At 33.9% G+C, this 25049-nt stretch overlaps 1 protein-coding gene across 8 annotated transcripts in view; it reads left to right on the top strand.

The window, feature by feature from the left end:
• Window positions 1-521: 521 nt before the first annotated feature.
• LOC128222075 (heat shock 70 kDa protein 12B-like) overlaps window positions 522-25049 on the top strand; it is a 44710-nt gene continuing 20182 nt past the window's right edge. For 4 of the 8 annotated variants that reach the window (XM_052930872.1, XM_052930870.1, XM_052930869.1 and 1 more), the window contains exons 1-8: window positions 522-604; window positions 1108-1229; window positions 1486-1623; window positions 1868-1969; window positions 2190-2321; window positions 2500-2666; window positions 4232-4319; window positions 5643-5757. Coding sequence is in view for 4 of the 8 variants with exons in the window: in XM_052930864.1 (XP_052786824.1) it covers window positions 6323-6392 (70 nt within the window). In the remaining 4 variants the exon portion in view is untranslated. Of the gene's footprint in view, window positions 605-1107; window positions 1230-1485; window positions 1624-1867; window positions 1970-2189; window positions 2322-2499; window positions 2667-4231; window positions 4320-5642; window positions 6393-25049 lie in introns of all 8 variants that reach the window. The other 4 variants (XM_052930864.1, XM_052930865.1, XM_052930867.1 and 1 more) reach the window with 4 other exon arrangements.

Here is a 25049-nt window from a genome sequence, read left to right as displayed (position 1 = left end):
TGGTAGGCACAATGTGTAGTTGTTGTGCATATGGTTGATAATGATTCACAACAGTATGGGATTTTAACGAGACCTACACCAAGCAAATGAATGTCGCTAGTGTCAAAGCTGTCGTGGCTTCCAGCCCGAAACCATGTAAATCTTTTCTTACAGGTTTATTTTGAAAATATGCAGTTTGTAAACAAAAAATGGGTATGTTCATGTATTATGGTATATAGTTTAGATCACATACCAAAACACACAATTTTTAAACAAAATTTTAAGTCTAATATTTGTGACGCGTCATGAGACTTTTGGCCCGAAACCGATAGCCTCGATTTCGAGAAAAATGTGCTCAAAATTGAAGCGTAAAAAATAATGAAGTAACGAAGTATTTATCGTAAAAACAACCATTAAACATTTTGTCACCCTAGATTGTTCAATCAAATATATTCTTTAAAATGTAATGTTCATAGAAATAGTGTATTTTAACCACTTTCTTTTCGTATTGTTTATTATTTTCGGTGTTATCTCCCGTTGTTGTCATGTGCTATTTTTTAACCCAAATCTGAGGAAGTAGGTCGAACTGAACCAAAGGCATTTACATCAAATTTGGAATTTGTAGGTAAGTAGAATTATTTTCAATGTTTAAGCATATAATTTTACAAATGTGTATATCTTTGATGTAATGCAATTTATTCTAAATTCGGTCAAATGGATGGAAATTGATCGAAGGAAAAGAAAGCGGAAGTGAAATTTGACAGGCTGACATTGAAAATGTAAACAGAAACAAAATCCAGCAGATATTTTCTTTTTGCATAATTATGATGACTGAAAAAGGACATAAGCAATTTTTCATCATCTCACCGCAGCCAACTATCAGTACAATTATTGACGGATTTTACGAATTAATTTTGAGTTGCAGCTTAGGACAAATATTAATGACTGTAGCTGCAAGCTGCTTTTTGAGTATGCATGACATTCAAAGACTACCAGGAACTTTCTTTGGCATGCAATATTGTGTACATGTTGATCTGCCGGGGCATCACACCAACTATAAACAGTTAAAGATTTGTATTTCTGTAAATACATATTTTTAGAACATTATGATCAAATGTGAAATTTCAGGTCAAGCACCTGCTGTACATAGAACAACAATTCATTACAGCTTTGACTATGCTGAGCAGGTCTTCTACCCATACAAGGCACATCAAGAGGGCACTGCTTTGAAGTGTTCTGTAAATCATATGGTAAATTGTATTTATAAATTGAGTGGTTAATACAGTTTTGCCATCTGACTAAATTATTATAGGGGAAATGGAAAACCTTTATATTTGGTAGATTCACTGAAAAACAGAAAAGCGCTCGAATTTGCTCTGTAGCGCTCTTGTTTAAATACTTTATATCACCTTTATTCAAAGTTCTTACTTAAAATAAAATTATAGTGTAAATACATATATATATATATATACATCTTTTCTATTTCAAAGTGCTGTTTTTTTTCAGGTTCACAGATATTTATCTCAGTGATAAGGGTTTAGCTGTTATGTGGTCAATGGTGTGGTACCTCATTTTCAACATCATCCATATGGAGAAGAATCTGCATAACTGTGTTGGGCGGAATAAAAACAATGCAGTCATTAAGTATGATTGACAAAATAGTGTTGAAGTACATCACTTAAATGCACTGCATATTGACACATGAGAACATTAGAATAACAAAACAATGTAACATTTATTATTTTTTCAATACAAGTAATCAAAAATCTCAAAATATATTCATTAGTTTTTTAAAATATTTCTGGCTTAAATCTGTTCTCTAACTTCTCTGAATTTCATGGGTTGAAGGCAATCAGTTCAATAAATTGTATGTAATTCTATGTTTAAGGGTCTGATGTATTCTGAAGGGGCTACATAGAGAAATAGTATTTACTTAAATGGGAGCGGGTGACATAAAGTTCTGTCCAGTCTGAGATTTTGTCTGTAGAAGGTAAGTTGTAAGAATGTTGTTGTTGTTTTTTTTTTTTTTTTAAATTTGGTGCTTTAAATGTTGATTTAAAGCCATATTAAAGGATTTTGTATATAAAAATATTGAAGTTTGGTACTTTATTTAAACACTGAAGTTGGTTATACCTTATCATGTAAAAGAAAGCTTGTGTTAAAACAATAGGTATAATATTATGATATAAACAACATGTTTATTTATATAGACCAAATGGAGGCAGCACACATCCTTTGTTGATTGATGACCTTGGCAAACTGGTTATATTCTTTGACTGGTTGGAGTACACCAAGAGACCCCTGAAGTCCATTCCAAACTTGAGGAAATATCATCACTTCAGGTATAACAAAAGTATTATAGGCAGTATTACTGCCTGTGTATGTAATTCTATGAACAGAAGTCAAAAACAATTTTAGACATTATTTCCATTGTATTCAGATGTGAGTTTTGATGTTCAAGTTAATTTGCATAATTTATTCCAAACGCTAAGTATTGTACATATGAACATTATTTTGCAGAACTTTCGCTGACAACCCAGTGAGTGAATTCATGAGAGAGCATGCCAAGGACAGTGAGATTGAAGTTAAAATTGACAAGCCCACAACAATGGCTTTTCCATGGAGATTACCATGAACGCATCCAACTAAAAGGACTTGATGCAAACAGGCTCTGATCTCTTAATTAAGTGAAAAAACTTTTCAATATACTGATATGTTATCTTCATAAACTAAATCTAAGATTTGAGAATGATCCATTACTGAGCTGATGAAAACGTGTATCAATTTTTTATTGACAATTATTTATTCAATAGAAACATGTTTATGTGAAATAAGGCTACCAGTGATTTCGAGTGATAAACTGTGGTTTTAGCAAATGAGTGATAGAAGGGTGCTGCACCCAGTCTTTTGTTGGTAGAACTCTTCTGCCATAATGGAGACCACTATATGATTATTAATTATTAATACAAACTTAAAAAAATCTGGCAGTTTAAGCCTATAAATGCTTGAATTGAAGACATTTATAATATTGTTTGTCAAAATTAGTTACTTCACAGCCTGATAAAATGTATCTGAGCAACCTTTCATACACATTTAAAGACAAAAACTGGTTTTGCTTCTCAAATTGACTTATTTGATTCAATGACATTGGAAACAGCAAATCTTTTGTGTTTAATTCATTTTAATGGTTCATAATTACTCACCAGAGGAGAATCCAAAGGATAAAGGGATGCTAAACAACACCATATAAAACACTTTTGGTGAAGATTTCTTATGTTTAGTAAACTTCGATTGTGAATAAGAGGCTTTGGTAACTCAACAAAACTAGACCCTGACACTTGTGAATAGTTCACAGTGTGCACAGTTTATTTAATACTTTTTTGAGAACCCACTCAGAGCTTTCTCTTATGTACTTTTTAGAACTTTCAAACATTTTTTGAAATGCTTCATGTAAATTATCTTCATCAAATGTTATTAAATTTAAACTTCTATAAGTCCTTGATCTAAAATGTGGAGTTGATGTGCTGCCTCCATCTTCAACTAACTCGACCTGCACTGATAAATACCATTTAATAGGATAAAATTGAAGTCTTGTTTCTGAAATGTTTTGAATGTTTTTATTTGCATTAGCAAAAACTGCCAACAGATCATATTGTTCTTAAATGGTTTTCCACAAGTATTACACCCAAATCCATTTTAACTTTTATCTCTGATATTCCTCATATTCATGTGCATATTTTGAAGTAAGGTAATCACTAAAACTTTGATACTTCATGTGGCCATGCTTTTTCAAAAACAATATTTGATCGTTTTACAAACTTTATTTTCATTGGATTATGCATTGATGACTGTTCCAATTTTTCTTGATGTAAATGTTTATTATTCTCACTTCTTTAAAATTCCTTCATCATATGCTCATATTTTGATTTTGGAATCAACACTAGTTCTTGAGCCATGACTCACAAGGTTGTATTATTAAAATGAATTGCTTAAAATATTTAATGAGGAAAGCTTTTCTCTTCTTTTGTGATAGTCCTTTTACTACAAACTTACGAATGAAATCCTATATCTCTTTTTGATATTGTCTGAAATTTTCAGGTTTCCCATGATATTATTGTAAACCACTTCCACAATTACACCTATCTGAGATTTTGTTAATGTTTTATCAACATTTTTTGTCACACTCGTGTTTAAAAGAAATTTTAAAAAACTTTTCCTTTTCCATTTTTTCACTCATGTTTTTCTTTTTCAGATCGAAAAACAGTCAGCGTCTGAGATGGAAATATGTTGGTGCGCTAGTTTTACAATTTGTTTGAATGTGGACTTTCATCAACTATTAAGTAAGAGCATTTCTTTTGTGTTGCTTTTTTATAGGCATCCATAAAATATTTCGAATCATCAGGAAACATTTGTCGGACAAGTGTTTGAATCTGAAGTTGATCTCTCTGGATATTAAACAATATAAAGTAATGACTATTCAGGCTTATAGTTCGGAAATACTTTCCTCAAGAAAACAGATTTTGTATCACAAAAAATACAGTTTTTTTTGTGGTGACTGTAAATTGTAAATGCACTAAATCATCAATGACCAAAATCTTAAGTCCAGAGTCGTAAGGCCAAAGATCCATATCATATTAAGATGGTAAACCTTCAAAGAATTCTGTTTTGTACAGTTGTTTTCATGCTGTCGTATAATGGTTGATAAGTTGAATAACAGTATATATTTTTTCGCGGAGTAGCATTTACATGGAATTTGCACTTTTAAAAAATTCAAAAAGAAAGTTAGATTTTCCACTACCATATTTACAATATCATAAACAATTATCCATTCAATCTATGAATCAAGAAAATTAAACAGTACATTCCACACACATCACTTACAAACATTGCAATTGCTTTGAATTTGTTATGAGTGATGAACAATTTGATGTATATTAAAGGAAATAGTCATTAAAGTAGTTGACAGGCATTCCATAACCATCAATATATTCTATAGTGGTAGGGTTTGGGAAGTAAAAGGCACACCAATGTCTTCCTGGCTTTGTATGATCATCTGTATTTGCTATAAATCCACATGGAATATTCATTTTTGTAGGAAGTTCATTTGCTGCATAAACACCTAGTATAAACTTTCTTTACAAACGGGGACATTCTATACAACACTGAGTTTTAGATGTATTCATTCTGAAATTATCTCTTTGTGAATTGATTTGGAAAAGAAAACAGGAGAGTAACTATGTACAATACAACTTAAACTGAGCTTCTAAACGCACATTGCCTGTTTTTACAAGAGAGAGAAATGTATTATCATCTGGAAATTTTGGTTCTAACTGAAACGAAAAAAGTGTTGATGTATTGGCAAAGTCCTCTCTGCTTATATCCAACCCAGAGTTTTTGTTCCATTAACCATTTGTTAAAACATGTTTGTTTAGGCTCTCATAAAATATAGCCCTTCAGATGCATTAAAATTTAATTTTAATGGGTTGTCCAACACAGAAACAGCATCCGCATATCAAAATATGCTTTAAATGTTACAGTTTAAGAAATGAAATAGATTCGATTTATAATCTCCAGAGAAAGCCTTTGATTTTTCAAATGCTACAATTACTCTGTTTCGTTTTTGTCCTTGAAACAAATAATATATGTAAACATTGTACTTCCAGCAGCGAGGCTGGGATTGGCACTCTACTCTATCGAATGGATATTTAGCTGTGCTGTTTTTCAACAACTCAGCGTGGGTAACGATGAGAGCTGGATTTACTCTCACCTTTTTTGCTAGTAAGTATATGTCTATAATCTTTATTCTGTAGTCAGGAGATGCATCCCCTGCCGACAAACAAAATGCTGGAGAGCTTTTATATATTTTCAATTTGACATCCACCATTATTAAGTAAATATCTTTTAATAGTAAATATACTGTAATATATTGGTCCTTGAAGCTCTAGAATCTTATATCCTGTAATGTATTTTGATTCCAAAAGTAGATCATTATTAGAACCACTGGCGTCCGTAATATCTGCTCCATTTTTGTCATTATCATCTTTAATATATAATTGATATAATGATTGAGAATGGGTAGCATCATGGCCACTGTGTAACAAGGTCTGAATCATTGCAGTTTATGGATTGTAATTTGAAGAATTACAGCTTTGTTCTGTAATGAGACTTCAGTAGCTGAAAATAATGCCTGTAAGAATAAATTTATCATTTGTTATATCACTACCATCTTGATTTGTCACTTTCAATTTCACACATAATTGTGTTCCTCGCATATCAAGATAGTTCATTAAATTTTGTCCACTTATTTGGAACTCGATAGGTGTATCATCAGACACCTGTGACAATGGTCGAATCTCCTGATAATACTGTAACATATTACATAGTGTTACTGATACCACACCCCAGGGACAGGGGTAAGTACTTAGATTGCATAACCCGTCTGGTTCTTGCATAACCGGTCTAGTGCGGTGTGGTATATAATGGTCGGTTTGACTGCTAGTCGAGAGAGAGGCTTAGGGCAGAGAAGCCTTTTAGCAGGGAGAGCGCTAGTATCTCCCTGTGTTATGATCCGGTTGGAAGGGTGACGCTGTTTAGAACTATTAATACATTTATTTACACGGAGCGGGCTTTTGGTTGAACTATACACACCATTAACTGCAACTTGGGTGTGAGAAAAAATCAAACAGTAATAGTTTGTTTGGTACTCCTCACTACATCCGTCATGTGCGAAGTTATTAGTGAATACGTCCTGGGTTATGAAAGGACTTGATGTTTTTCTGTTCACTATTTAAGCACCTTTTTTAAAGTTTTTTTTTTAGTTTTTCAAGTTTTTATGGTGTCTTTTTCAAGGTTTTTGGTGCCTTTTTAAAACATTTATTTTAGTAGTTTTTTGTCCTTTTTTCGGTGTCTCTTTGTGTTGTTTTACCTTTTTGATTAAATACTTAACGCTTGGTAGATTGGTTGATGTATAAAAAAGATGAGATTTCAGGCGTTTTTCTACCTTCTCGTTTGAGTTCGCTTTTTCACCTGGTTTACAGTTACACACACATTGACCAACCCAATTGCGTTCATACCCCGATAATGACATCAACCCCGCAATTCATTCCTTAAATATCTCCCCAACTTTGTTGTATACTCCTTTCATTAACTGCATTTAGCATGTCGCTGAAGTAAAGGCCTATTTTGTGTTCATCGTCATCAGGGTCTGTATCCATGATACAATCGTGATCTTTTTTAGATAGGAGATCCATCTGGCAACCATAACAAGCTGCCTAGTCACAATACCCATAACCTCACAGAGTGCTTTGCATATACAAAGTCAAAGTACGAATTCATTAGCGTGACACTGGTAGTCTCCGAATTTGGTTGACGAATCTCTGTAGGGCCCGTAGCATTCAGGTCAACCTTCACGGACATACACTGTTCAACTTCCTTAATATCTTGAGATAGTTTACTACAAGCCATGTTTAAGTATTTCTGCTATGATACGTCCGCAACGAAAGTCAGTAAAGTACTAAATGTTCATGCTATGTTGTATGTCTTTTGTAGCTACATATTGTAACGGAAATTTGAATTTGAATTTTAATTCTCAGATCTGACACCCCGGGGTATCGCCATATTGAAAACCCGCTGGAGGCTCGGTTAATGTCCATGGTGCTTGAGATGATTCATTTAGGGGTGAGAATCGGGTGTCCTTATGCTGCCATGAAATGTCGTTTTTATTATGTCCAATTATGTTCAAAAATAAACAACTTGGAGAATGTGTTTTATGTTCTAAAAACGACACGTCTCTTTTCTGCCACTGATGTTATCGCAAACCGCAAGAAAAATACTCTTCTGTGTCATTTCTACCAGTATAATAAAATCCTGCTGAAGATGATTGGAACTTGTTTGGTTCTATCTGAGGTGACCACATGTCGAACGTTTTAAGTCTGTCTTGGTAAAATATCATACTAGGAGAACTATATTCACACTCTAATGGTTTGGAAGTTATCATTTCGACTGACCGTGTAAGAATGAAGCCAACAACTGAACACTTTTCTTCATTTCATAGAGAGTTTCAAAAATATCAAATGGTAATTGAAGCCTTTTGTGACGTGACCCTTTTTTAATATTATTTTAATGCGTCGCTGTCTCTCTTTCACAACTATGACAAATTTATCACAAAATGTGCATGTAATTTCTCTTCTTATTGGTGACCAGGAGACATTTTCAAAACCAAAACCTCTCAAATATGCCTGCTGCAACTCGTTAGATAAACGTATCTGGGCTTGAGTCATTTTGTATTTTTTAACACTTACGATTTTTTAAGTACTGACAGATCGCAAGTACACTTTACAGTCGTTGCGTTGATCGTTAATAGTATGCATCGACTGAAAGCTACACAAACAATGATTGGTACTGTAAAACAGATATCTGTTTTATTGTCTGGGAATATAGTCTTCAGTGTCTTTAATTTGAGAAAATGTTAATAAATATGGTATAAATTTACACTGGTTTTGCCATTCACCACGACTATTGTACTCATCAACTATGGTTTGAAAATCTGTACTTCTTAATAAATCTGTCATATGTCTATGCCTATCTTGCAGCCATTCGTATATGGAAATTGCTTCAAAATCAATTATCCATGGCAGAATAGCTCTATTCTTATCCCAAAAGGAATTTAACATTCTCCTGAGTCTTATGGTGTCAAATTATAACTCATATTAGCGTAAAATAGTGGCTGCAATAATGTTAATATGTGGTCGGGTTTTATGCTACTAACGATTTACTAATAAACAATATCCCTTTGTCTTGGATTTCAAACAATAGTTTACATTATCAACTATCAACTACTTATACGAATGAGTGGTTATAAAAAACAATAGGTCATTTTTCATAGGGTATCATATCCTTATATTGAAATGAATACTGTCAATTAATGAAGACCCCATCAAAAATGGCCGCTAAAGCGCGCTAAACAGCCGGAAACCGTCAAAATGGACGCTAAAGCGCGGGAAACCGCCCAACATGGTCGCAAAGCGCGCTAAACCGCCAAAGCTGGCCGCGGAACTCCTCTTTTTACACTACTCATAATCTGCAAGCAAGACACAAAAGCAATGTTTTAACAGAATAAAACTATCTGCTACTACTGTTCAAATATGACAAATGCCTGTAAACACTCATGCAAGGCATACACAACCTTTTATGTAGTCATAAATGTGATAAATATGCAGAAAAGTTCATGAATTCAAAAATATTCAGGACAAAATTTATGAAATACATAGTATTTTGGACATTTTGCAATCAGTTATTAACAACTCAAAGGTTAATCTCAACTAACTGAGTATCCAGATGCATTTTGAAAGCCTTGAAACCAGACATGCTTAGAATTTCTTCTTATTTGGAGACGGTATTCCTTTCTCGGAAATCCTTGCCGAGAGCCGGTTTGAAATTCCATACAAGACCACATTTTGACCAGCACTGGTTCTTGTCCTTGAAAATACCTCCGTTGCTTCAGCAACCAGGCTGGCTATAGAAATGAACAAAACATTAGTGTTTTTGCATGAAGGGAAAAGGTTCTAATCTTAATGAAACCGTCTCACTTTTTGTTTCTTTTTGCCTTGAGAAATGTCAAGTTTTTCAATGTATAAAATGAATAAATGAATAAATATATATGAATGATTGATAATGATTGATAGTGAGGCTTCGCCTCGGGTAACAGTATTTACCCGAATGTTGACAATATGTGCTGTAACACTGAAAGCCATGCAATATTTATTTTATTATACCGAAAATATACATATATAAGATTTTTACCACTACCCAACTTTCAAATTTAATCAATTTATTCTGTAATTATTGTTTGTTTACATTATTACTGTCATTTTATTGCAAATGACGTTCAGAAATAATGCAAACACCGGTTGTAACCAGATTAACAACACATTTTTATAAGCGCTAACCACCTCAGACTTGGGAAACCAAAAAAATGCCTATTTTAAGACACGCGTGCTATGTGACAGTAATAATGTCAACCGGTCAAAACGGTACTGTCAGTGTGACAGTAAGAAATTGCCCATGATAGGTATATGAGAAATTAACATGGCACGTCACGTGAGGTGTAATAATATGAATTAATGAATTAATGAAAGGTATCAATATTTCTTTAAAAAAGGGATCTCATGCTGTGATTGTTGTAGTAGATGTTTTTCTTGTCCATAAGCTGAAAATCATATGCACATTAAATAAAACATTATTTTGCATCATCTGTGTAGTAAGTTTTGTTTTATGGCTTATAGAATTTGCTATTAATGTAATGTTTGCTTAAAATAACAGCAAGAAAGAAATTCATTTATTAATGTAAAAAAGAGTATCAATGAGCTTATATGACCAAACATACTCACCTAATGCTTCAGTTTGGATACAATTTTCCATTATATAATTCTGAAGTACTAACAAATTACCTCATGTTGGCATGTTGGTATACACCAAGTACAGGTGGGCAGCTTGGCTGCGGGCTGGCCGGCTGGTTCTGCATCATTTCCTCCCGGGCCTGTTTAAAATAATAAGAAAGGAAAACAAATAAATGCACAACACCTACCCAAACACACAATTATTGACCCTCTTATAGCCTCTACGACAGACTCGATTAACACATATCTGGCATACCAGTTTAGTTTGATGAGTTTAACATTTAAGTGTTCCACCGCGACCAAAAGTGGCTCACGACAGGTGCGATGAAGCCAACACATGGAGATGAACCCAGTATCACAACCTTTAAACATGCTAGTTATGTCACTTGCAATCAGGAAACCTGAAATTTACAAACCCCATACCTAATAAGGACTGCACGTGAGAGTACATAACCATATTCGGCGGCCATTTACATGTTGGCGTTTGGCCGTGCTTTTTCAATGAGCAAATTTATGTTGCTGATATTTTAAAAATCCCTCCAATTTTACTTTGGAATTGAAAGTGAGGCTTTCTGTCATTAGTTACCAGCCTTTGGAACTATTTCCAAACATTAATTTGAGTGTGAAAGTAGTTTTTTTTAAATGTCAAAAATATATAAGAACATATAGATTGAATAAATGATTGACAATAAAAGCGATCACAGATAATCAGATAAAATAAAGATCAAACAAGTAATCGTATGGAACTCAATTTTTTTTATTGTAAACACACAATTATCTCCCTTGTTGACGACTGTCGTCTGTAGCATCATGGAAACCTTGTCTCGTGGCAATTTTAAAAAAGCAATATTATTATTTTTCGCTTCAAATGACACTATAGAAAAGATTTCGCGCTCCATTCAAGAAATAAAGTCGTCCTCTATTCAGAACTATTTTTTTTAATTATTTACATACTTTGAATCGCTGCGTGCATATCTATGACTACCACGAATTATTACATATTTATACGCACACTATTTTCACTACGCACAAAGCATTTCTAGCGAAAAAGATTTTACTTTTAACTGATGTGGGGGAAAACGCATCTACCATAGCCGTAAGATAGGTTCATTCCAATCCTCGCGCAGGGTGTTCTGCGGAAATTCGGTAAACCTCGTTTCTGCAAAACACCTACGCTCGGGTTGGGATGAACCTTGCACTCTCGGCCATGGAATATACTCATAATCTAAAATGTGATGTTTTATTTGGTGTGTTTAATGCTTTGTACTTGCACAGGCTACTTCTGTGCCGATAACAGTTCCCAAATTCAGCGCACTGGTATGATTTCTCGTCAGTGTGGCCGTCTCTATGAGTCTTCAGGTCTATTTTCCCCTTCATTGAAATTCCACACATGTCGCACGTGTAACGTGTCGTGCAATCTTCTCCTCGCCAATGCCTGTTCAGGTCCGTCTGTGTGGTGAACTCCGGCATGCATTTCGGGCACAAGAACTGCTTATCGGATCCATGTGTGGTACATCTGAATAAATATATATATGCCATTAAAAAGTATCTCTATTTGTGATTGAATTTAAAATACTTGTAATTGCAATATTTTGTTAACCTTTAATAAAAATGCCTAAGCTTGTGACTGGTAGATATTTGCTTAATTATAGAATAGTACTATAATAATATTAAACAAAAATGTTATTATATTATAAACTTACATATGCCGCGCCATACTCTCCGTGGTGTAAAATGTTTCTGACAGCATGTAAATGTTCCTACATCGTCATGTCGTCGCTCATGCAATTTCAGCTCCGATGCCGTTTTCAACGCATTCCCACAAACGCAGTAAACAAATGACATTACTGAAACAGACAATGGCATTCGTTAATTAAGCGTCACTTGATTTATTTCGCAATATATATTACACAATTTGTAGTTTGTTAAAAGAATATCATCTGTAAAGGCATTTTCATCAAAAATATGTCTGATGATACCTTAGTAAAACTACATAAAGCGTTTCACTTTCCCTAATGCGTATGACCGTAAGCACTATATAATAATAATAATAATAATAATAATATAATAATAATAATAATAATATATAAATTCAAAAATCTGACCGCAATAGTAATGGATATAAGAAATAGAAGAAATAAAAAAACTCAGTTTTAAAGGCTAGCGACAAATACGTTAACTCCTTATAATAAGATGCCTACGTGCGTTTGCCATTTTAGGTAGACTACGTACGTTTGCCTCATGAAAATGCCAAAGTGCGTTTGCCAAATTTGAAATTCTTCAGAAAATACATTTTTGTACAAATTGCATTGCACAAAATATTCATAAAACAAATAAAAAACATTATCGAGCAATTAAAAGGAATACATTTGAAAGCAATGTGGCTTTTTGTCTAAAGCTATGACATCTTCACACTAGCTACGTGCGTTTGCATTCCTGGACACTATTTGTATCATAGTGTTCTTGGAAACTATGCGAACCTGAATGGTGACCAATACACCGATCGAAAGACAAAACAATGTATTCTTTTTTGCGCTATGTCACTTTAACGAACTCTTGCATATAACAAAAATATCGATAAGAACCTACCTGGATTGAGGATCAATCAAGCCAAAATACTACTTGCGTTTGCATTAGTGGTCACGTGACTTTTTTTGTTCATCACCGGTGAAATATTTAATTCGAAAGTCAGCTGCCTGATGCGGTCCTGCATATTATTTTAAGCGGAATATTCAGTCTAATCAAACAAAATGCAGAATATTTGTTTTTCAAAATGGCTTACTTGTTATTTTTTCTCAAATTTATGATTATGAGATCAGCTCAAACCTATTACTCAGGACAGACAGACAGGCAGAAAATGTGTATTGTCGTTAACATGCTATTTAACTTTAATATAACAGGTCAATTCTAAATGCAAAGTATATATTATTTTCATAGTCTGAGTAATGCTTCAATTAATAGTTAAAAAGGTATGCGAACATTCACGTATTTTAAAAAAAAAAAATCTTCTTTTTTTCGAATGATTTACACCAAGGTAAAATAAAACTTATAAAAACAACATGTACATTATATCTGCTTTCAGCGATACCGAGATATGTTAACAGCTACTTAAAAGCTGAATCAACAAGTAACTTCAAATCAAATGTTTGCTTTTTTGAAATTTCGAATGATTTAACGATGACTTAACCTTCATTGGAGCCATGCTGTATTTTATAATCCTTTACAAACACTGTAGTCACGCAACACAGGACTAAGCAAAATGCATTAAAGTACCAAGGCCTTTAACGATTACGACTGCATACTATAATTCATAGAATCTGAATATCTGTATTTGGAAGAACTAAAGAATTTCTCTCTTTTTATTGAACGAATCATTTATTATATATATGAGTTAGAGTTGTATTTTTGGGGATTTGCAAGTAGACATGGGGAGGCGGCAAAAATTATTCGACTTAAGTTAATTTCATGGTAATACATTATGGACTTCATTCACTCTATTGGTCAGTGACTTATAACAAGTTATCCGATTAGCTACATTGTTCTTAGATCGAATTAAGACAGTATTGAATACAAGCCCAGGCATGCAAAGGTCAGTCAAGTAATCACCGAAATGTGTTTTTATTTAAAGTGACATATATAAAGAAATATGAATGTGTATCATTTTGAAGTCATTCAACATGTTCCCTTTAGCCTGTTTCCCGAGCTTGTGTAAGCACATGCCATATGCAATATTGCGAACAAAATATTTCATGAGAGCGTCAATTAAACTACCAGTACCCGTGTATAGAAAGTTTTCCCAAACGACTTTTAAGGTATAAAGTTTGCATTAGGAACTTTGAAGCGTATTCTTTCTTCTGCAGGTAGAGTTGGGATCCCTTATCATAAAAAAAACTTTTGGGTGTACGTATTATTTTCAGTATAATTTGTTATCGATTTAACATTTATGTTTTAACTTTCGGGATTGTTGTGATAAGTGTGAGATTGTGCAAACAAATTAGTTTATACCCACATTTTTTACATTATGCTGACCATTCCTTGTGTCGTTGTTCTTTGTTTCTGCTTTTTCCCTTTGTCATTGAGCGGTGTTGAGCATTCTAATACTTGTTTCTGTAGTTTTTCATATACTAAAAGTGCACAGGTAGCTACACGTCGAAGCACAAGTGTTTATCGCTATTTTTTATTGTGTAAATTAATTACCAAAAAGAATCATGGTGTACTGTCATAGTATCGAATATGTCATATTGATTGAACAGTAGATGAGGTACAGGAAATATATCCAATAAATACAATAACTATTCTCTGTTGGAAATAACGTAGGAACATAACAAACATATCTTCATTTAACGTTTTAAATAAAAATATACATTGAGAAAGAATTTCCGCTTGGCTCGATATTTGCAAGGTTCGAACATTGTTGGCCGGTCCGTTGAATATCGAGCTAACGCGTTTCGACTAAAATACAAGTAGGGTTGCACTATATAACCTCCTATTGAATATCATTATAAATGAGCATCATTGGCATACAATATTGAATGCACCTTCTATGCAATGATAGACCATGCAGTAGATATTTTACTTACATATCAAGGAAGAATTCAGTCTTTGAATTTGAATGTGCTTTCATATCAACAGTATACAATAAAACAAGATGGGGTGGGGAGTGGTGAAAATCGACAAACATCAGTGTCACTCGTTCAGTGGTTGTTTGGCGTTCTCTAACAGAAAGGTTGTTTAGTTTTCAAGTTAGTACGCATTAACACAATTTACTTAACTAAAACCACAATTAATATCAAACGACACAAACTTTGGTTTATAGTCTAAAGAGATATGGCGCTCCAAATGGTGACAAAATGTAATGTTTTATTTGAATAATGATTACTTAATTCGTTGCTTGCTTTATCGTCTTCTGAAGTAACTTTAACTTGTGAAATTTTGTTAAGCAGGTGTTTCAACTTTTGCGTTTACAGTATTTAAATAAGATATTGATATTTTTACTGAAAATGTTAGGTAAATTTTCGAGTTTTGGGTAAATGAAACAATAATTGAAGAAAGAGACAATCAAATTGTTATACCAAAAATAAATGTAAAACGGATATATTATTTTTAATTCAGTGACAAATCACTACAATCACATGAAAGCATATAATTAATACAAAAAATAGCTGGTAAGTCCAATTTGTCTCTTGCATTATCTGGAAGACGTAAATGTTTTTTCCCGCAATACATCCAAAATCTTTTTCAGTGTTTTGGTATTTGTCTCGGTAATGTGTTTGTGTTCTGAGTGTTCTTGATTTGATAGAAAATAGAAACACTTAAATTTCGCTCCGTTTGCACAAAATCAATTTAAATTTCACAGTTTATAATAGCCCAGTGTGTTAACTTCAAAAAAGAAGTCGTATAGTTTTGATGATAACTTTACTAGCTAAACAGTATCCATTAAATACGAGCTATTATATAGAAATCTTCTTCCCCCAAAAAACTGTTTTAATAAATACCTGAATGTAAATTGTTCAATTCCTGTTGCAAAATCTCAAAACGTTTTAAAGCTTCAACGTTTTCCCTTTGATTGGCTTTGTAAAAGTCTACCCAACGCTCTGACAATAGATTGTTGACTGTTTCCAAATCTTCTTTATTTCTTCGAACTTTGAATTTCCTAAGAAGCTAAACATCCGTTGAAAGAATCCATTTACAGCAGATCTAAACGCTGTGTCAGCCACCTCAGCTTTTTCTAGATGGATAAGATAATATCTCTTTGCTCTAATGAAGTTTCAGCTTGTGAAAAATTGAAGCATTTTTCAAGATAAATGAAAGCATTTGTAGATCCCAATCTTGAAGATTTGAAGTCATTGGCTGGTTGTTGGCATCCAATGGAAAATAGCGTTTCTCATAGAGCCTTCGATCACGTCCTCTTGTTATATACGTTATGTTGGTTGCTAGAACATTGTAAATACTAACACCGGGACCAATGGTATTTACAAAGAATTATCTCCAAACTTTGTGACAAATCTTTTGTATGGTCATCTGCATCCTTGTAAAGTTTTCTTCTTCTTTGCAACATGCAACTGACGAAAAAACTGTGCAGTCGCCATAATGAAAGAAGAGTAGAAGTCACGAACTAAGTGTAGAAGATACCTATGTCTCTTGTGTAATACATTGATATTGTAAATTGTTGAAGAGAAGGAACGAGGATATTAAATTTGTCTGAACTACGTTTTAATAAATGTGACATGGCAGTATCCATAAGAGATGGTGAATGAAATCGATATGAATATATGTATGAACAGACGCGTCGTTTTAAGAATGAGCGATACTCATAAAATCCTTTTGAGAGACAACGATAAAGTATGCGATATTTGCACCGCTTTGTCGAAATCCTGAAGGCAGAATACGCAGAAATAAAAAGCGAAATAAAAATCAAAACATTCGAGAAAACATATTTTACCTTTCATTTCAGAATTTGAATTCTAGAATTTACAAGTTTTAAGTCCATGACTTTTTGTGAACTCACTCATTCATCTTGAGCAATGATTTCGCAAAAAACTAAGTTGTGTTACGACGGTGTTCAACCTGCAGGAAACTATCTATCAACAAATAAAACATAACAGCAACGTATTCGTAGGCATGCTCGACCAAAAGGCTGGTTTTGACTCTATATGGCACGAAGGCTTCTTTCTTAAGATGGGACGATTTGGCTTAGTTCGAAAAGCATTACGAACACATTTATTTCTTGATATCGTGACTTAAAATGTTTAGTGAAAATAAACGGTAATGCCTCAAAGAGCATTACTATACGGAAATCAGTCCGCCAAGGAGGCGTTCTATCCACGTTTTATTATTTACTATACATGGACCAACTACTAAAAGATCTAGACAACAGTAACTATAGCTGCACCGTACAATCAACAAAGGCCGGCAACCCTTCATAAACAGACGGCATAGCTTTAATAGCATTATCAACCCTCAACCTACAGCGAATGATGGGCATCGTATATACATACTGCCAGTCATGGAGAATCGATATCAATGTGAACACATCTGAAATAATTGTTTTCAGCAAGAAACGTTAACTTCCTTATGTCACGATTATGTTTGGAAACAATATTATCACACAGACTCATTCGGCAACTCACCTGGGTGTTAAGCAAATTTCCAACATGAAATGTAAACCTACAAAAGAAACGAGATGTCAGAAAGCTAAAATGCATTATACGTAATGACCACTCAAGGGGTCCTTCCATATGGTTGAAAGCCACTAGTATCTGCTGACCTGTATGTCAAAACCATTTGTTATACCATTTGTTATATTGTAGCGAATTGTGGAATAACATAACAGCTAGTTACATTACTACAATCAATCGACTCCAACACTTTATTGTTAAGAAATTTCAAGGATTTCACTTTTCAACTAGATCTGATATGTGGGTGTCCGTGCTGGGACTTAACAAGTTATATTCGTCGGTTATAATCAGGAATTCGTGTTTTTACATCTACTTCTATGTCTTGACTCTAAATGTACTAGTAAAATATATTATAGGACGATACTTCCAGTACGTCCAAGAGGGGAATTATATGTGCCTTCGGACTTTATAACTTTATTAACCATGCTTTAATACACCCTGAACAAATGCCATTAAGACACCAATGGAAAACTACTGTGAGCTGTCTTGTGCGTTCTGAAGAAACTTTGCTGTGGGCAGATAGAACTATGTCGGACGAAGATTTTAGATATTTCAAAGTGTTATACCCAAATATTTCCAAGCAACATTGTATTATATTTATATATTACACGAACTATTTCAAACTCATCCGAATGTTAATTTCTAAGCTCTGGTGCAAAATAAAAACGATCTGTCTTCAACGATACTACAACTGTGGTGAAGACGTTAATAACGTAGAAATACACAGCGCATATGAATGCAGTGTACATGAACGGGATAGGTGGTGTTTCATCACAAACGGGATTCTTTAATCAGAAATACACTCACATTCAAAGCAAATGGTTCCAAGAAAAAAAAAATGCGCCAGCAAAATACATCTGGCTTCAATGTTTTTATACACAAATCAAATAGTAAAAAAAACACTGCTAAAGAGCAGTCATAGTGTCCGGAACCACTGCTGCACCCACTCTCAGACTCAACATCACTTGCACTGCCATAGTAACAGAAAATTACCAAACTGGAAAGATACATATGCATGAGACAGTATTCAAAGATATTGTACGCAACATATATTCTAGGTATAAACATCCATAGTAAATGAAAATTTGACAATTTGAAAGAAGTTTATACTATCCCGTCTGAGCGTCGAATGACCAATTCAATACTATAGAAGCACGAGGAAAACTACTTATTTACGCACGAGTAACCAAATATATACTAAATAGTACTCTTATAATCCTATACCGCAGATATAATAAATACATTTATGTTTTCCATTTCAATACATTACATGCCAAACATAAATAATTTATTATTTACCTAAAGGATAATAATATAAAAAGAAGACAATGTAGGTGTGCCACAGACGGGATACTTTAATCGAATGAAAAAGAACGGGAATCTTCTTGTTCATGTTTTAAACAAATTCATATTTTTTTACAGTTGATAAAAGTTAAACTACAAATAGTCAAATATCATGACAGAGAAATATATTTTCATATTCATACAGATAAATAATTATATTTAGTATGTCATCTGAAACATATATTCATTTAATATTCCACTGTTCTATTTAAATGTTATTACTGCTCGTTAGCTTTATATTTTAAAGCGTAATATATAACAAAACATCTCCGACTGTAGCTAATGTAACAACATTAGTAAAAGCAAACTAGTGTAAGACATCTATCACGCTGATAAATCATATTTCATCCTAACTGTAAAGATAAACAATATTTATATAACTATAAGATGTAAATTTTAAAAGTTATGAAAGGAAAAATACAAACAAAACAAAACGATACTATTCAGAGACATCGTAAAATATTTAAATGCCTTCGGTACACTCATTTTGATTTCTACATATCTGTGCTTAGCACTGTCGTCCGTGTTTTTTAAGCATTCTATCGGGCACGCCATTTACAACAGTCGCGGTAGCTCCGCCCGAACGAAAGGAATGAAGACCATATTGTTTACTATCAATGCCAACAACTTTTAGATTGGTAACTTAAATTTCCCTAGCTCTATTGTAGGAAATTGGTTTGCCCGAACATAGAATATGTTTGTTCAATTTACGAGAGTATCTGATATTACGATAAATATTATCACCTGAATTTTCATTAATCTCAGCTTCAGTGAGATATTTCTCAAGGAAATAAACTTGACAAGAATATCTGCCTGTTCTGACAATAAAAACCTTTTCTCCAGCTTTGCGCTGATCTGTTTTACTAGAAGAAATAAAGATTTCTGCACAATGACACAGAATCTTTACATCAGATCTTTTTAAATGCGAAAGTTCGCCAAATCTCAAAAAACCTGAAAAACTAGTAGACACATACTAATAAATCTTAAATCCAACAAGTTTTTTGTACCTCCAAAATGAGCAGTAAGTTTTAGCAAATCATTTCAGATTTTTGTTGAACCAGTCTCCCAGAAACTCGCAACAGGCCATTTTAGTGAAACTCACTAAATTAGAAGAGCAAGGATCAGTAAACCCCGAAACCTTATGCGTCCACGAAATACTGTAAATAATAGCATTTACTGTTGATGCTGACGGTGAAGAGCCCTTCATGGATGACAGAAAAAGCGCTACATGATAATCGGAAGCTGGAAGCGGTTGAAATTCATAATTTGTACACCATATGCATAACGATTTAAATTAACAGTTGTATTGTTTGAAAGTGTTGTCCGATTTCGAAAGTTTCACTAGCGTTTGCATTTTATCATGATGTGTTTTAAGATCATCGGGCAGAGATTCTTTGTGAAAATTCCTCCATAATCCAACCTTGAATGCATCTGTCAAATGTGCAATATAAGATATTATTAGCAAATTTAGTGCTTAAAAACTAAAGCATTCTTTACACATATTATAAATAAAATAAATTGAAAAAATAATAATTAAAACACATCTTTCTAATACTCTTCGTGTACAGTACACGACTTCATTTGTAACAGGTACAAATTGACACTCCGGTTCAACAGACCGACTAAAGAAAAAACCATGACATTCCGATACAACAGACCAAATAAAAGTCATATTCGCAAATTTTGATCAATTGTAAATTGTAAGGATCCGATACCGACATTGTGTAATAAGAACTCTTTTAAAACTATTAAATAGGGGCAACAACCCACATACAATGAAATACCGTATTGTTCCAATTATCTTTCTTATATGTTTTAATACTACTGATATTTATAGTTTTATGTACTGAATTAATACATTTTCTTTTCATAATACATAATCGTGTATAACACACGAGACACAAATTAACAAACAGACCGAGTTATTTTGAAAACAAAACAAACGAATTCCTGCCTAAAAAGGGCTTACGTATGAAGCCAAAAATATGCATTGGAATAACACAATTATAAACGGATAGCTAGAACTTTACTATTGAAACGCCTAGAATTGAAAAAACAATCACCCATACTATCAAAGATTGATTGTCCCTTATCGAACTCCAAGACCTCCAGGACAAAATCTCTCTTTTGGCAAATTCGCTTCAAACAACATTGGCCAAAATGCCGCACTAGACCACTTAGGAACAACTAACGTTCCGTGAGCAGAACAAGCTAATAGATGAAAAACAGCTCTATTGACTAGATAAATTGGTGGAACCAGCCAATTATTCTCACTGGCCCAGTTATGTGTAAACGAATCAACTGCCTCATTTTTAAAATCATAAAATTTTGAATTAAATCTGCGTATTTTCCTATTACTATAATTAGCAAATCTGTCAACTGTGAATGATCCCCATATCCTATTCCTATAACTGAAGAACTGAGGATTAACCTCCCATTCATCCGTATTCCTGTACTTACTAATATCATCAGCAACATGGTTCAAATCCCTGGGAACCCACTGAATATCAAGGTTAATCTTGTTTTGAACAAATAGTTTAAACACCTTTAGAGCTAATTCCTGTAACTCTAAAATGGAGCTACCAACCTTAATAACATGACCACAAACTTGAGAATCGGAGAACCACTTCACTTGATGGTTTGCTAAAATATGCCCTTAAACTCTCAATGCTAAATATACAGCTTTCATTTCCCGAAAAGTTGAACTTTTTTCTGCGTCATCTTGAGACCACATGCAATGAAATACAAAACCTGACATGTTAACAATGTGAGCACCACATGCGAAACTACTAGCATCAGAAAAAACTTCCAGCGTATCTACAGCAGAACTTTTGCTTAAAGATCTGTAATTTAAATTGTCTACATGTTCAAGCCAGACTCTTATTTCGGATATACACAGAATGTCTATTTTTAATGTGAATGGGCAGTCCCAACTATTCCTTGAACAAATTTGTATTTACATACACCTAGACATAAGACGTGCAATATTACCAATTACCGGCATCATTGAAATAACTTTCCCAGTACACTTTGCTAGCAGTAACAAAACGAAAATAATCTAAAAGTTCTCAAAGTGACATTTTGAAATCATCAATTCTACGTCCAGGAATGCTGATGAACCTATCAATACTGTTCCACACCAAACCAATCCATTCTAGGTTTTGTACCGGTACTCATACGGACTTTTCCTCATTTATGATAAGCCCAGCCTGATTAAGACTATCTTTCACAAACAATGCATCACGAGTAGCTAAATCACGACTCTTGTTAGTACCCCATCCATCATCAAGAAACATTACCATTTAATGCCATTAAATTTCCAAAACTATTTCACGCAACAGTTTTGTGAAAACAAAAGAGGCGCTTGACAATCCAAAAGCAACGACTGAATAGCGGTAAAATTTTCCTTCTAAACTGAAACCTAAGAATGTTTGATGTTCTGGAAAAATATCAATATGATAATAACCCTTAGACAAGTCAAATATGAATCTTTTTTCAAACTACTCAACGCCTACCTTTCAATCTTCAAATACCATCTTTTCCTTCCATATATATTTATTTACTAACCTAAGATCTAAAATAAGTCGTTTCTTGCCCGATTTACTGAAGGACACACTTAAAGGACCGACTACGTGTGGTGGACAATCCTGTTGTACTATAAAACCGTTTTTTTAACATTTCATAAATATATTCTCTTACAAATTCAATATTGGACAGAGCGGACTGATTATTTTTTAAAAACGATTTATCGGGTATTGAAAACAAAGGAACTTTATATCCATTTTCAATAATATCTATTATATCAGGATTAGTTCCAATAGTCTTTTAATATTGATTTTTGAGACTACCTTTAACAAAAGATGTTTTATTGAGAGAATCAGATTCAAACTCAAAAAAATGTTCTTCATTACAAAAATTGAAAAAAAATACTCATCATTTAGCGGCAGGGATTGCTGCGCTAGTCTTATCATCTCGGTTGGCTGACTGCTGGAACCTGGGGAGCCATTCGCACTCGCGCCGGAAGTGGCCCCTCTTTCTACATGCGAAACAGATGACTTTATCGGGCGTTCTTGGATACTGCTGCTGGGCCGAATTCTGATAGGGACCGTAGGGCCGAAAACATCCCGCATGCCCGTCACCATGGGCCGCGAGGTGAATATGAGTCCTACACCGGAAAGGCGTCCCGGATAGGCGAAGATTGCCACGGGTACTGCTCTCCGCTCCATGCGTTCAGAAAAACAAGGGAGAGAATTAGAACTGGTTTGACCACCATTTTTAAGTTTTCTGACAGCCTTGGCTTCTGTCCTTTTGATTTTTCTTTAGTCATCGCTATCTGACCCCAATTCTGGGGTATCGTATTCTTATACAGTGGCCCAGCCCCCAGGGGAATTATCAGCCGATCGGATGAGTTTATTTCGATGTTTATTTTTTCTCAAAGCTTCTTTTGCTTTTACATAGCTTAAATCAAGGCTGTCAGAGTCAACAATTTCATGCAACAGAATTGCAATATATTGAACTGCAACTGAATTTTGCAGGCGGTACTCTTGAAATAAGGAATATAAGTCGTTTGGATGCACTGTTCGTAAGATCTTGTTTTAAAGTTGATAATTTATTGTCAAAATAGTTTCTAAACATGCCATACGCTTTAAACAAATCCCCTTCTCTATCCCCCGAGGGCCCCGGCCTACCTTGTCACTACTGTAGCTTCCTTCAGTCTCTCTACTACGAAAAGTCTCTGCCACATGGTGTGCAGTCATGCTCCTTGCCACGTGGTTCTTCCGGCTTCCTACTACGACGATCTTCCGACTGAAAATACTGACCCAAGGAGTTCGCAATAAGCTGCCGATGACTAAAGTCTAACTGATATTGGTCATTACTTGCCACAGAATCAAATGACATCTTCACAAAATAAAAACTATGAAGTATTGTGAATTACGCAAATGCAGAACTCGTAATTTGACAATTTGAAAGACGTTTATACTATCCCGTCTGAGCGTCGAATGACCAATTCAATACTTTAGAAGCACGAGGAAAACTACTAATTTACGCACGAGTAACCAAATCTATACCAAATAGTACTCTTATAATCCTATACCGCATATATTATAAATACATATAAGTGTGTGATAGTCTAAGACATAAAGCTATGTTTTAAAACACTTAAGAGACATAGTGCCTTTTGCACTGTAAAATTGTATTTATTGTCAAAGTGAAACGCCTATCGGCTTATTTTGTACAGAATTATCATTATTAATTATTATTTGTACATAATATGAATACCATCACGAGTGGTGGAAATAAAGATAAGTTGAGTTGAGTTGAGTCGAAGCCTCTGTCAATATGTCGAAGGATCAAGTCAAAACGGCAATATAAAAAGTACCATTATAACATAACTGATAACAACATCTTTATGTAAAAAGTGTAATATATCGTATGAAAATTTTAGTGAACTAGAAAGGATGTTTTCGAACCCACGAATTCCAAAACTGCTGTGAGTGAGTATTAGGTAAGGGTACACGCATCCGAAATAAGCAAAGTAAATAGACAAAGCCAGATCAGAGAATTCTTAATAGATATCCTATTCCATAGACAATTGACCAATTTGCAGATAAAATAAGACTGATTTTTTATGCTTCACGACCACCGACACCATTTAATGGTATACAGGTTCCATTTGTGTACTTTAAAATAAACAACGTTAGAAAACACGTTACTTTTCTTTCTTACTTATTCGATAAGGTGACCACATGGTAAAAAAAATTAACAACAAAAAGAAGATCATGTAGATGAAATATTTTAGCCTGTTTTTGAAAACACAACCATTCAGACTCAAAAAGAAGCCAATGGTCTCAGATGGTATAATAATGTTTCTGATTCAGTGTTAGGTACTTATGAAAAAGGAAAAGAAAACATGTCATACTGAGAGATCATTTACGAATTTGTGTTACTTGCCCTAATCGCAACAAAATAATGAAACTTTTATTAACTTCCTTCAATTAGTTAACGAGTAATATTATTTTCAAAATATGTCTGGAGCAAATCGTTGTGAAATAGGAGATAGCTTTGCAAAAACTGGTCCGATAATTATTACTCATGCACAGTTCACCAATAAAACTTGTTAATTGTGAAGGTTCTAAGATTAAAATCCCAT

The sequence above is a fragment of the Mya arenaria genome, chromosome 16, assembly GCF_026914265.1.
Source record: "Mya arenaria isolate MELC-2E11 chromosome 16, ASM2691426v1".
NCBI classification, from domain to species: domain Eukaryota; kingdom Metazoa; phylum Mollusca; class Bivalvia; order Myida; family Myidae; genus Mya; species Mya arenaria.
Note: the sequence above shows the minus strand (reverse complement) of the source record. Positions and strands in the feature narration are given on the sequence as shown.